This window comes from Anthonomus grandis, chromosome 12 (genome assembly GCF_022605725.1).
Source record: "Anthonomus grandis grandis chromosome 12, icAntGran1.3, whole genome shotgun sequence".
Lineage (NCBI taxonomy): Eukaryota > Metazoa > Arthropoda > Insecta > Coleoptera > Curculionidae > Anthonomus > Anthonomus grandis.
In genome coordinates this window covers 814912-827627 of record NC_065557.1, presented here as the reverse complement: position 1 = coordinate 827627, position 12716 = coordinate 814912, and the positions used below count along the sequence as shown (strand labels likewise).

General features: G+C 35.2%; 1 protein-coding gene across 2 annotated transcripts in view; it reads left to right on the top strand.

Annotated features, from left to right (window-relative positions):
- The window catches only part of LOC126742676 (uncharacterized), an 85479-nt gene that overhangs the window by 66948 nt on the left and 5815 nt on the right, over window positions 1–12716 (top strand). For both annotated transcript variants that reach the window (XM_050449424.1, XM_050449423.1), the window contains 3 exons: window positions 3121–3394; window positions 3457–3576; window positions 7758–11648. In XM_050449424.1, coding sequence (XP_050305381.1) covers window positions 3124–3394; window positions 3457–3576; window positions 7758–11648 — 4282 coding nt within the window. In that variant the 5' untranslated portion in view covers window positions 3121–3123. The remainder of the gene's footprint in view (window positions 1–3120; window positions 3395–3456; window positions 3577–7757; window positions 11649–12716) is intronic.

The window sequence follows — 12716 nt, the reverse complement described above, 5'->3', positions numbered from 1 at the left end:
ATTGAGAAAAACCTGTATATACCAAATATATTTTTAGGACACGATAAGGTAAAATAAAATAATTTGAAAGAAAACATTAACCTTGATTGCCATAGATTTCTCCAGGGTGTAAGTACCATTAGGCAAAGCAACATAATAGGCGAAGGGTCCTGTTTACTTCACTATAATATTTATTTCAAAAATCCCGAAGCGTTTCGGTTGTTAAATCATTGTCAAGGGAAAAAAATATTTACGAACAAATATTGTATAATATTTTTTTATTTTGTACATTGTAATTTGTTATTTTTAACTTTTTTATGGACATTTTGTTATAATATCATTTTTCCCTTGACAATGGTTTAACAACCGAAAGGCGTCGGGATTTTTGAAATAAATATTATTGTGAAGTAAACAGGACCCTTCGCCTATTATTTTGCTTTGCATTGACCTTAATCTATTTAAAATGTATAATACCCTTATTTTTGTAAAATAAATTAACAAAAACGGATAAGACAACTTTGGATCAGTTATTTTGACTTAAGCAAGTTATGCTAAAAAATACACTAGATTTAAAAAGCGAATTTTACATTTTTATACTTAAATATATACGTTTTATAGGTTAAATTCTTAATTCTTGATCGTCTGCCTCCAGTGGCTGGTAAAATTGCCTTTCTTGAACTTCAGAATTAAGTTCTAGCAGTTGCTGCACTGTTCTATCTAAACCATATTTACATCTGTTAACTTTGCAGCCTTTACTGGAATAATATCTGGAGAAAAACAATGCAGTTTCTTGCCTTTTTTTTTTAAATTGACTTAGGTAAACCAGTATCTGAGTTATAAAAAGGTTCTGCGCGAACCATAATATTATCTCCATCAGAGTTTTTAGTCAATATAAATCTTTTACCAAGATAGAACTTAAAATGCCAGTAGCTAACGTTTTTTAAGAAATCTTCAACTTTAAATTTCCTGTCCGCCACCTTACAGTTTTGGCCTAAGTTTACTACGATACCGTGATATTTCAATAAATCCAAATATGTTTTAAGATCGATAGTCGTCGACAATTTTTTTTCAATTCCTCAGAATACCCTAATATCAGACGGTAAATATGAATGTCCAGGAACAAGAAAAATTATTTCGATTGGATTAGGTGGTGCAACTCCTATACATATCCATTGTTGATCATTTGCGATTTTGTCCACAGCATCTGTCAGCACATAGTCTTATTTTCGAATAAGATGACAAATCAGATTTTGAAAGAACATCATAAACTGCCAAAGAGATTTCAGTTGAAGAACCCTTTTTATGTTGACGCTTTATTCAAGTGTAGATATGAACATTTTTTGCTCTGGATCCAAGCAACACACGAGAGTTAAATAAACGTTTATTTAGGTTTACACCAGTTGTACAAGTTAAATGTTTAAGTATGGAATAGTGTATACTATTCAAAGACGTTTATAAAATGCGTTTAATGGCATAAGCTTTTAAACAAGTATACTTACCATCAACAAAACGTTGAATATTTAGTTATAGAAAACCAGTATATGTATAACCTTTAACTAGGGACTCTACCGACATACTTTACAGGGTGATTCTCCAACAAAAAGTAATTGTTTTTTTTACACGAATGTATGTTCCAAAAGCCTTACTCTCGGATCTACAGGGTGTTAAAATTTAAAAAGAAGGTTTTTTTTTTTAATTTGTTGATGTATGACGTATATTATATACGTATATTCTACAGTTAATAATATATCTTGACCATATACAGTTGAAAATAAATGAAATTTCTTCAACACCTGACGACTTATCTTAAAAAACTAAATTTTCATTTATTTGCGATAAAAAATGATATAACTATTGTAATTTTCATAGCGATATGCCTTGATTTCGAGAAATAAAATAGGATTTTTTCACGTTTTAGTCAAAAACCTTGAGGTTATGTGAGAAAATATAGATACAAAAACTATAGATTTTTTTTATCGCCTATAACTTTCTTAAAAAGCATTTTTTTCTCAGGCAGTTATTTTCTGCAAAAAAACCGTTTTTCGTTAACCCTACCCTTACCCCCCCACCCACCCCACACATCTTACCAATAAGAAATTATTTTAAAAAATCATTGTTTTCCAAAACATGCATGAATAACATGTGCTGGTTTCGTCGTTAATATCTAATATAATAACACAGATTGTTTATTTAAATTTGATATAATTATATGTATGTATATTAGTGAATATTTAATACAAAAACAGTGCTATTTGATTGGATATTATGAACGAAAAACAGTGATTTTTCAAAAGAATTTCTTACTGGACAAATGTTTGGGGTGGGTGGGGGGTAAGGATTGTGCTGATGAAAAACAATGTTTTTGCAGAAAATATATATTCAATATTTTATTTAATAGCACTGTATATTGAAATTTGGGATAATTTTATATATAAATATTTAGTATAAAAACAGCGTTATTAGATTAGATAATATGGACGGAAAACAGTTAATTTTAAAAAGAATTTCATCAAATATTTATGATGTAGTAATCGATTTTAAAGACTAGCTAAGTAAATTCACGTCATTTTTTTTTAAATGCCAAAATTTTTCTTCCCTTTTTTTAAACAGAATAGTGTATAATATACGTATATTCTATAGTTTAACAAATATATATCTTGACTATATACGGTTGATAAATATGCCAAAACCAAGAATTTACTAAAACCTCGTTGAATAAATATATATTTAACGATATAGTTTTAATTTTCTCCGGAAGATGCTAACATCGTTAGCGAAACACGTGTCGAGAGTAAAAGTAAGAGTTTTGGTTAGTGGTAAAACTGTCTCGTAATTTGAGCGTCACACCAAAGGTTCCAATCACAGGACAATAATATAACATGTGTTGCTTGGGGAAGAAAACCTTAATTTGGCTAAATTCTTTTGACCATATTGCAGCCAACCTCTCATTAACTTTTCAGCAACTTTTCGTTTGTTTTTTCATCCAGTTCTCTTTCTATTTTGATTTTTTCAGAAAGCTTAATGCATTTGTGCATTTGTTACCCGACTTCCCAATCTAATATTGTATTCTTTTAAAAAACAGATTTCTTTTTTAAATCACACTTTAAATTTTCTTGACTGTTTTTTTTTTAAATCTCCAAGGTGATGGTGTGCCTGAACAACTCGTGCGGCGACTACTTAGAAAGGGAACTGGTAAGTGTACTGGGCGTGGCCAGCTATACGGCATATGGGCGTGGCAGCAACATGAGGGACGTGGTCAAGTGTCTGATCAGGCACAGGCTCGAAAGGGGCCGCGGGGCCTTTTTCAGGCTCGAGCCGTCAGACTCTGCGGTCGTAGCTGGCGATCGGATCACCGTCACCAAGTTGGAGGAGGAGACCCTAACTGGAAGTACGAATGATTGCATTAGTGAGGCCGGTGAGGAGGTTTCTTTTGTTTTTATCACGTGAGGATCGTAACTCTTTCTGTTTATTTTCTAGATGCTATTATTTCGAACGCCATCCGTACACTGACCACGAACGAGACCGAATTAGGATCGAAGCCCGAATTGCCCGATCATTTGATTGATGATTTATCGAGCGGTTCATCGGGTCTGGAAGGTGAGAACCTTTTAATAAATTAGGAATTATGCCAATCCAGTAGTGTTTGAACCAAAACGACTATAAAAACGCTTATAATTCTTGGATTTTCTTGATTTTTCCGCAGGGAAAGTAAAAGAACAGTCCAAGGAATTTGTTAAAGTAAGAATCAAGCCAATCTAAGGGCTACAAATGAAGTTAAAGAGCAATTTATCTAAGAGACATAATTTTCCCTGACAAACAAGATATGACTTGCCATGAAATGCCTTCTGGCTCGCGCATTTTCCTCATTTTTTCAGCAAAGCAAAAGAACATTCTAAGGAATTTGTTAAAGTGAAAATCGAGTGAATCTAGGGACTAGAACCAGAGTTATAGGGCTAATTACCAAAGGGTACTTGATTTTTCTTTAGCTTTTTCAATTTATCCAATAGTGCTCGGTTTTCCTATAGATTTACTAAAATGGCGTCAAAATTGTGTGTAGCTCATAAATTTTCCTGATTTTTCTAGCAAAGCAAAAGAAAGTTCTAAAGAATCTGTTAAAATAAAAATAAAATGAGTCTAAGGACTAAAAAATAACTTACAAGGCAATTTACCCAAGGGTAGTTAATTTTTCTTGACATACAAAATATGACTTACCAAAAATCAAATAAGATGTTTCTAGCTCATGAATGTTTCTCAATTTTTCAACAAAATAAAAGAACATTCCAAAAACTCTGTTTAAATTAATTTAGTTACTACAATTTTTTTGTGCAGGGTTTTGTCTTAGCTTCGTCGTTCTGAATCCAACAAGACCATCCGCAAGGTCGTAGCTCTTCTAATAGCTGAGATATGGCATTTTTGATGCCCATTTTTGGCCTCAAAAACGGACGTCGAAAACGACTTTTTCAGGATTTTCAAAGTGCTCTCATTCCCTTAGTTCTGCTCGGATCCCGTTATAACCCGGTGTTTTCGTAATCTAGGTGACCCAAATAAGACGCTGGTATACTTAGTTTGATTTCGAAAAAAATCAATTTTTGGTGAAAAAATTCGATAGGGGGGGGTATACCCGAAAAATGAAAAATTCCAAACTTTGAAGGGCGATATCTCGGCTTCTATGGGAGTTATCGGGAAAATTCCAACGGTTTTGTCTTAGTTTCGTCGTTCTGAATCCAATGAGACCATCCGCAAGGTCGTAGCTCTTCTAATAGCTGAGATATGGCATTTTTGATGCCCATTTTTGGCCTCAAAAACGGACGTCGAAAACGACTTTTTCAGGATTTTCAAAGTGCTCTCATTCCCTTAGTTCTGCTCGGATCCTGTTATAACCCGGTGTTTTCGTAATCTAGGTGACCCAAATAAGACGCTGGTATACTTAGTTTGATTTCGAAAAAAATCAATTTTTGGTGGAAAAATTCGATACGGGGGGGTATACCCGAAAAATGAAAAAACCCAAACTTTGAAGGTCGATATCTCGGCTTCTATGGGAGTTATCGGGAAAATTCCAACGGTTTTGTCTTAGTTTCGTCGTTCTGAATCCAATGAGACCATCCGCAAGGTCGTAGCTCTTCTAATTGCTGAGATATGGCATTTTTGATGCCCATTTTTGGCCTCAAAAACGGACGTCGAAAACGACTTTTTCAGGATTTTCAAAGTGCTCTCATTCCCTTAGTTCTGCTCGGATCCCGTTATAACCCGGTGTTTTCGTAATCTAGGTGACCCAAATAAGACGCTGGTATACTTAGTTTGATTTCGAAAAAAATCAATTTTTGGTGAAAAAATTCGATAGGGGGGGGTATACCCGAAAAATGAAAAATTCCAAACTTTGAAGGGCGATATCTCGGCTTCTATGGGAGTTATCGGGAAAATTCCAACGGTTTTGTCTTAGTTTCGTCGTTCTGAATCCAATGAGACCATCCGCAAGGTCGTAGCTCTTCTAATAGCTGAGATATGGCATTTTTGATGCCCATTTTTGGCCTCAAAAACGGACGTCGAAAACGACTTTTTCAGGATTTTCAAAGTGCTCTCATTCCCTTAGTTCTGCTCGGATCCTGTTATAACCCGGTGTTTTCGTAATCTAGGTGACCCAAATAAGACGCTGGTATACTTAGTTTGATTTCGAAAAAAATCAATTTTTGGTGGAAAAATTCGATACGGGGGGGTATACCCGAAAAATGAAAAAACCCAAACTTTGAAGGTCGATATCTCGGCTTCTATGGGAGTTATCGGGAAAATTCCAACGGTTTTGTCTTAGTTTCGTCGTTCTGAATCCAATGAGACCATCCGCAAGGTCGTAGCTCTTCTAATTGCTGAGATATGGCATTTTTGATGCCCATTTTTGGCCTCAAAAACGGACGTCGAAAACGACTTTTTCAGGATTTTCAAAGTGCTCTCATTCCCTTAGTTCTGCTCGGATCCTGTTATAACCCGGTGTTTTCGTAATCTAGGTGACCCAAATAAGACGCTGGTATACTCAGTTTGATTTCGGAGAAAATCAATTTTTGGTGAAAAAATTCGATACGATGTAAAAATTAAATTAATTTAGTTACTACAAGCAAAGTTATAGAGTAATTTACATGTGTTTTTCTAACACAGAAACCATGGCTTGTGTAGTTCATGGATTTTCCTCATAGTATTCCAAGAAATTTAGTAAAGTACCATTCATGTCAATCTGGAAATTAGATAAAAAGTTTTAGGGCAATTTTCAGAAGGGTACTTGATTTTCCTTGACACACGAGACATGAGTTGGATAAAAAAAATTCTAGTTTATGGATTTTCTTCATTTATTTAGCAAAAGTTGAAAAATATCTGAGGGAAACGTTTAATAAAAGAATCATGCCAATATGACTAGTTAAAAGAAAGATATGAAGCTATTTATCCAATAGTGTTCGGTTTTATAGACTTACCAAGATGGCAACAAAATTGTGTGTAGCTCATGAATTTTCCTGATTTTTCCAGCCAAGCAAAGGAACATTCTAAAGAATCTGTTAAAATAAAAATAAAATAAATCTAAGGACTACAAAATAAGTTACAAGGTAATTTACGCAGGGGTAGTTAATTTTTCTTGACATACAACGGAAACTTGACATATGACGAAAAATTAAATAAAAATGCTTCTAGCTCATGAATGTTTCTCAATTTTTCAATAAAATAAAAGAACATTCCAAGCAATCTGTTGTAGTAAAAACTAACTTAATTTAATTACTACAAGCAAAGTTATAGAGCAATTTACATGTTTTGTTCTGACACACTTGACAAAGTATGAATAAAATTGTTTCTAGTGTGTGGATTTTCTTCATTTGTTTAATAAAAGCTGAAAAACATTCCAAGGAATTAAAGAATTTTAAAGAAAAGAAAGATACGAAGCAATTTAGCCAATAAAAATAAAAAATTATTCCAAGGAGTCTATTAAATTATTAATCAACTTAATCTTAGGAGTAGAAGAAAAGTTGTAGGGCAATTTAAGGTATATGATTTGCCCCAATACACTAGACCTGACTTGCCAAAAGTTAAATAAAATTGTTCTAGTTCATGGATGATTCTCCATTTTTCTAGCGAATCAAAACCAATTTGCTAAAGCAAAAATTAAATTTTATTCAATCCATAATCTATACATTTTAGTTTAAAGCAAGTTGGACCAACAAAAGATGCACAGAAAATATAAATGTAGGGCTTAAACAACAGTATAAATTAAAAAGTATATAAAAAAAGAAAACTAATAAATAAGCAATGAATCACTTTTAGGAGCAGAGTAAGTTAGATTTCTTTGACAGGTCGTTTTATTAATATTTAATATTAGGGCACAGTTACTTTTAAGTAATTTAGTATTTTTGCAGTGTTCTATTGCTTTAATATAGCTCAGGTTTTTACAAATCAACCTCACAACTGCTCTAATCTAAGTTTGAAAATTCAAAAGCAACTAGAAGAAAAGTTATAGGGCAATTTATTTAAGGGTCCTTGATTTTTACTGATACCCAAGACATGCCTTGCCGAAAGTTAAATAAAAATGCTTCTGGATTATGGATTTCATTCAATTTTCCAGCAAAGTAAAAGAACATTTAGAATCTGTTAAGTAGACGACATTTCTAGTAATTGTCTTGCTTTTTTGACAAACCGAGAAAACATCATTTTATTGCTCTAATCTGTGATATGATCAAACTGAGATGGGGATGTACATTGAACTGTTTACCTTCTTTTTCCATTAATTCCTCTTTCTTTATTTTCAGCAAAAAGGAACGAAAACCACCCGCAAACAGCAAATGAGTCGACCACCAACGCCTTTCCAGTGCAACCCGGGTGGGATCTAAATAATATGACCAGGAATTGCACCGTAACCTCTCAAGAAGCCATTGATCTCGAGCCAACTGTTGCAACACCCGAAAACGTTGACGTAAACGTCACAGTCACTGAATTTCCTGTAAAAAACACTAAAAAGTCCCAAAAAGTGACGAAACCTGGAAAACCGAGAGCCACCAAACAAGAGTCGAATTTAGAAAGAAAACGTCAATCGACCCCCAGTAAGAAACGAAAGTCTTCAAGCGAACCATCAGGGACAGAGTCTGACGCTAAAAAGCTGTTCCGGGACCACGATTATGTCACAAGTAAACCGGAAACGCCTTTAATTAATTTAAATCATGACTCTTTAGTGGACTATTTTAAGGATTTAAGCAGTCGAATGTACATCAAAACGGATCCTGATCCAAAACTTAATAAACTGGATCGTTCTAATGACATGAAAGACGACATGACATTGGAGAAGCTCGATAGGGTCCCCTCGAGACCCCAAGACTCCATAAACGCCCACGTGAAGATCCTGCGAAGAGCCAGAATTTCCGATATTAAATTAAGGTCCAATGACCAACTGAACAAACTGAATATAATAAAAATTAAGCGTGAAGAGCAAGCAGAGAAGCCGGAGGTAGCACTGCAAGATTTCCCGAAGCCTAAAGTTGCTTATTTGGGCGTAATGAGTCGTCTTGGAGTGGGAGTGAGTGAGGAACAACTGCCTGTAAAAGAGAGAGAGATTGCTGCGTCCAGTCGTGGACAAGAGAAGGAAAATTGTGATCCCCAGAGTTCTAAAAAGGGTAAACTAATCAATCCAGGGCATTTGAAATTATTTAAACCCCAAAAGGTGAGATCCCAGAACCCTTCGGTTGCAAAACAAAACTTTTACAAAAGGACCATGGAGAAACTGTGTCTCGCAACGGTAAATAAGAACGCAAAAGTTGATTTGGTCAAAAGCAGTATAAATCAATCTGATCAGGCAGTACCTAAATGTGTCGATGAAAAGGGTGTAGAACCCTTAACCGTTGGCCTCATTAATAAGGAACCTCTTAGCAAGCCCTCGACCTCATTTGAACCAAACAAATCGAAAAAAGATGATGATAATAACGAGGCAAATAGTAAGGAAACTTTAGAACAAGACTCGACTAAAGTTTCTTCTTTTACCGTTAAACTCGTGGGAGAGTCGCAGACGGTTTTTGATAAGGAAACTCCTCTTGATACTCCTGGTTCAGTTAGGGCAAACAGTTGCATAGAAAAATCAACTAAAACTAATGAAGAAATTCGTCTTGGTTCTCCAGAAGTTAAGACTCTTATAGAAGAATCAATTGAAAAAAATGGAAAAACTCCTCTTGGTACTGCCGAACGTTTTGCATCAGTTAAGACAAACTCCCACCCGAAAGAATCGACCGAGATTATTGAAGAAACTTGTCTAGGCTCTCCAGCAACTCTTGGGTCACTTAAAGCCAATGGTGGCACTGAAGTATCGACTGAAATTAATAGAGAAATTCGTCTTGCTTCTCCCGGAACCGTTGCTAACACTCACGTGCCAGAATCACTACATGAAACTTGTCTTGGTTTTCCGAAAACTCGTTCAGGTAGTCACTTGTTCACTCGCCTTGATTCCAAAAAAACTCTTGGGTCAGTTAAGACAAACACTCGCCTAGAAGAATTTACTGAATTTAATGTAGAAACCTGTCTTGATTGTCCTGAAACCGTCGGATCAGTTAAGGCAAACACTCACTTGAAAAAATCAAGTAAAACTAATGCAGAAACTGGTCTTGGTTCTCCAAAAGTTAGGAATTTCATGGAAGAATCGATTGAAATGAATGGGAAAACTTCTTTTGGTACTCACCAAAGACTTGCATCAGTTAAGACAAACTCACGCCTGGAAGAATCGACTGAATTTGTTGGAGAAACTTGTCTAAGTTCCTTGGAAACTCTTAGATCAATTAGGGCAAACAGTTGCTTAAGAAAATCAATTAAAACAAATGCAGAAATTCATCCTGGTTCTCCGAAAACTCTTGGTTCAATTAAGGCAAATGGTCGCATAGAAGAACCGACTGAAATTAATAGAGAAACTCGTCTTGGTTCTCCCGGAATCGTTGCTAAGACTCACGTGCAAGAATCATTACATGAAACTAGTGGGGAAACTTGTCTTGGTTTTCCGGAAACTCTTAAGGCAAATAGTCTTATGGAAAAATTAAGTAAAACGGATGGAGAAACTCGTCCTGGTGCTCCTAAAACTTTTAAATCAGTTAGGACAAACACTCACCTGGAAGAATTAACTGAATTTAATGAAGAAAGTCGTCTAGATTGTCCCGAAGCCGTTGAATTAGCTAAGGCAGATATGAAAAAATCTACTAACTTTGATGTCTCTATTAAAGGAAAACTACTCATTAAAAAACCGGGGGCAGTTTCTAATGAGGAAAGTTCTCCGGAAACTCTTAAGGGAAACACTCGCCTGGAAGAATCCACTAAATTTAATGCAGGCACTCGTCTTGGTTTTCCGGAAACTCTTGGATTAGTTAAGACAAACACTCGCCCGGAAAAAACAAGTAAAACTAATGGGGAAACTCGTCTTGGTTCTCCGGAAGTCGTTGGATCAGCTAAAGCAGATACTGCCATGGAAAAATCTCAATCAACTCACTTTGATGTCTTTATTAAACGAGAACTTCTCATTGAAAAACCGAGTACTAATAAGGAAAGTTCTTCGGGTGAAATTAATGGAGAAGCTCGTCTTGGTTCTCCCGAAACTGTTGGATTAGTTATGGCAAAAACTTTCGTAGATGAATCCATTGAAACTAATGGCGAAACTGGTCTTGGTGTCCTAAGAACTGCCGAGTCAGTTATTGAAGGATCTAATAATGTGCTCAATTTGTCAATCAATAAGGAAACCTGTCTTTCAGCCTTGAAAAGTATTGATTCCGATCAGGCTGAACCTGTTATAAGCGAACCAAGTGAAATGCCAACTAAGAAAGACGCTGTTAATGATTGTTCGCCCCAAGAAACCAATTCAGAGAATGTCAAAACTAATCTTAACGATTCACCCGATGCTCCAGAACCATTAACACATGACGCCTTAAAACCTGAAAAATCTCTTAGAACCAATTTGGAAACCACCAATGGAGGGAATGTCCTTCCAGAACCACAACTCGACGAATTAAACTCAAATACGCCATTAAAGTGTGGAATTAGGCGCAAATTGTGCATCAATCTCACTAACGAAACGTCATCTCTGATTAAAGCGGAAAATTCAAAAAAGACTGAAACGAACCCCTCAAGTATTTCCAACGATTGCTTCGAGAATTTCATGAAGCAACACTTCGTACTGCTCGAGGACAGTGATAAACCCTCCAAAGAGGTTATAGATGCCCTAATGGTGGAGTTCCAAGGAGAACTCCCGTGTACCCGGTCAGGGCATAACTGTTCGGACAGGGTTACTTTGGACATGGAAATGCAAAAACTGGTCAGCAAATGGCACTACTGGGCCAGCAGGAAATCCTTACTGGATAAAATCTCCAAGACGTCAAAGAGGATCCGTAAGAGCCTCTATAAGGAGCGGCGCACTTTGGACCAAATCGGGAGGAGTTTTAGTGAAATCACTGAGAGATGCGAGGATAAGGGGGCGTCCAAGAAGGTTTTGCAACAAAACCTTGAGTGTTTGAATAAGATCGCTTACGTGCTAAATCGGAAAGAGATAGAGTGTTTGGATGGGTTGGAATTCGGACAGAGAGCGGATGAAGTGGAGTCAAGTCCAATTGGACCTACGCAGAAACCACTTGAACCAGTAAAATTCACTGAAAATGTCCCATCAGATAAAAAGACGATTGACGGTAAGTTATTGTAATATAAATAATATGGTGTTATACCGGATGACACAGGAATAAGGGAATACTTAATAAGTGAGTCAAGTCAAATTTAAAACATACTTTATTTACTAAATTTACAAACTTGTGCTAGAAGCTTCCTAATCTTAGAATTTACAATACTAGTAGTTATTTGGTTAGACTTGTAACAGTATACAGAATCCATTTTAATTGTACCGGGTTGTCTTTTATATTTAGACAAAGCCTAGCTCGGTTATTATACGAGGTGGAAAAAAAAGTTTTATATAAAAGTTGTAGGGTTTACCTTAAATCGCCAGAAAATGTTATAAAATATAATACAGGGGTATCGCAAAGTTAATAAAAAATACACAGTTCATTTTTTTTAAATGGAACCCCTTGTATATTTTTACATTACATAAAAGACATTTTTTTTCTGATTTCAAAAATATATAATATGTTAATATTTGGTTTAGCTGTTTTCCCAATATTTATCTTTAAAAAATAAAAAAATAAAACAACTGTTTACCCGAATCCCCGTTGCTATGGTGTTTATCGGTAAGAATAAAATAAATAATGTTATTTGTTGGGCTGTCACTGTCAATGTTTCTGCTATTTCTTTTGAATATGGGTTATGCCGAAGAAGAAAAGTTTGAAATTATGAGGTTGTTTTACAAAAACAACCATAATGTTGCTCGAGCGCAAGCTGAATATCACCGTATTCATCCCGAAATGAGAGTTCCTGCTAGGTCCACTTTTTATTACACTGAAAGGAGTATGAGAAACCACAAAAATCTACAAAGAAAAAAACGAACAGTTTTAGCTAACGCGGATGAAGAACTACAAATTTTATTATATTTTCAAGGTAAAAAGTTATTTTATATTTAAGAGCCTTATAAGAATTATAATTTATGCTTTGATTTTTGTAGAAAAACCATATTTATCAACCGTAGATGCTAGTAGACACTTTCAATGCTCTAGATCTAAGATTCAAAGAGTTCTTCAGAAATATGGATATCATCCTTACAAATTGATGCCAGTACAAAAATTAACAAATAATCATGAAATAAGAAGGCT